Genomic DNA, 787 nt, shown 5'->3' with positions numbered 1-787 from the left:
GGGTTTAGGGTTTGGGGTTTAGGGTTTGTGGTGTGTTTGAAGAAGAAATAGACTGGAACAGACCGCCGAGAACGCTGCAGCAGCTACAGGTAACTTGCAGCAGCAGCAGCAAAAACAGCAGCAGCAGCAACCGCAGCAACAGCAGCATTTGGGCAGCTGGCTGCTTATTAGTTTATCTAAGGCACGAGGTTTGCTGGGTTGTATCTAATTCACCCATTGCTGCTGCTGCTGCTGCTGCTCTTGTTGCTGTTGTTGCTGCTGCTGTTGCTGCTGCTGCCAGGATGACTGTTTTGCTGCTGCAAAGGAGACAGGCATTTTAAGCGAAGCCAAAGAAGCAGCTCTTATCGCCAACAGGAAGCAACTGAGGAAGTTGGAGGCCCAGGTAGGGTCTAGGGTTTAGGGCTTAGGGTTTAGGGTTTAGGATTTAAGCTGTAGGGTTTAGGGTTTAGGGTTATGGTTGAGGGTTTAGGGTTTTCTTCAGATGGTGATGCAAGCGCATAATGCGAGGAAGCTGCTGAGGGCCCTCGGAGAAAAGCGGCAGTTGCTGGTACGCCTAAGGGCTTAGGGTTTGGGGTTTAGGGTTTAGGGTTTAGGGTTTAGGGTTCAAGGTTTCGTTTGCCCTCCAGTGTGAAGATACCTTCCCACGTTATGAGCTTTGAGGGTTTATGTCTCATCTCGCTGCTGCTTCTTCTTACTTCCTTTCCTCCTGCAGACAACTTGAAGATTAAGGGTTTAGGGTTTAGGGTTTAGGGTTTAGGGTTGAGGGTTTAGGGTTTAGGGTTTAGGG

The 787-nt window shown here is 49.6% G+C and overlaps 1 protein-coding gene across 1 annotated transcript; it reads left to right on the top strand.

Annotated features, from left to right (window-relative positions):
* Nucleotides 1-280: 280 nt before the first annotated feature.
* On the top strand, nt 281-565 carry ETH_00037920 (uncharacterized protein; the record flags this gene model as incomplete). The annotated part of the gene is made up of 2 exons (XM_013379583.1): nt 281-382; nt 482-565. Coding segments are annotated over 2 exons (186 nt in total), but the record flags the coding sequence as incomplete, so codon positions are not given.
* Between the last annotated feature and the right edge of the window lie 222 nt (nt 566-787).

This window comes from Eimeria tenella, genomic scaffold, assembly GCF_000499545.2.
Source record: "Eimeria tenella Houghton genomic scaffold, Eth_scaff3592, whole genome shotgun sequence".
NCBI lineage: Eukaryota > Apicomplexa > Conoidasida > Eucoccidiorida > Eimeriidae > Eimeria > Eimeria tenella.
Note: the sequence above shows the minus strand (reverse complement) of the source record. Positions and strands in the feature narration are given on the sequence as shown.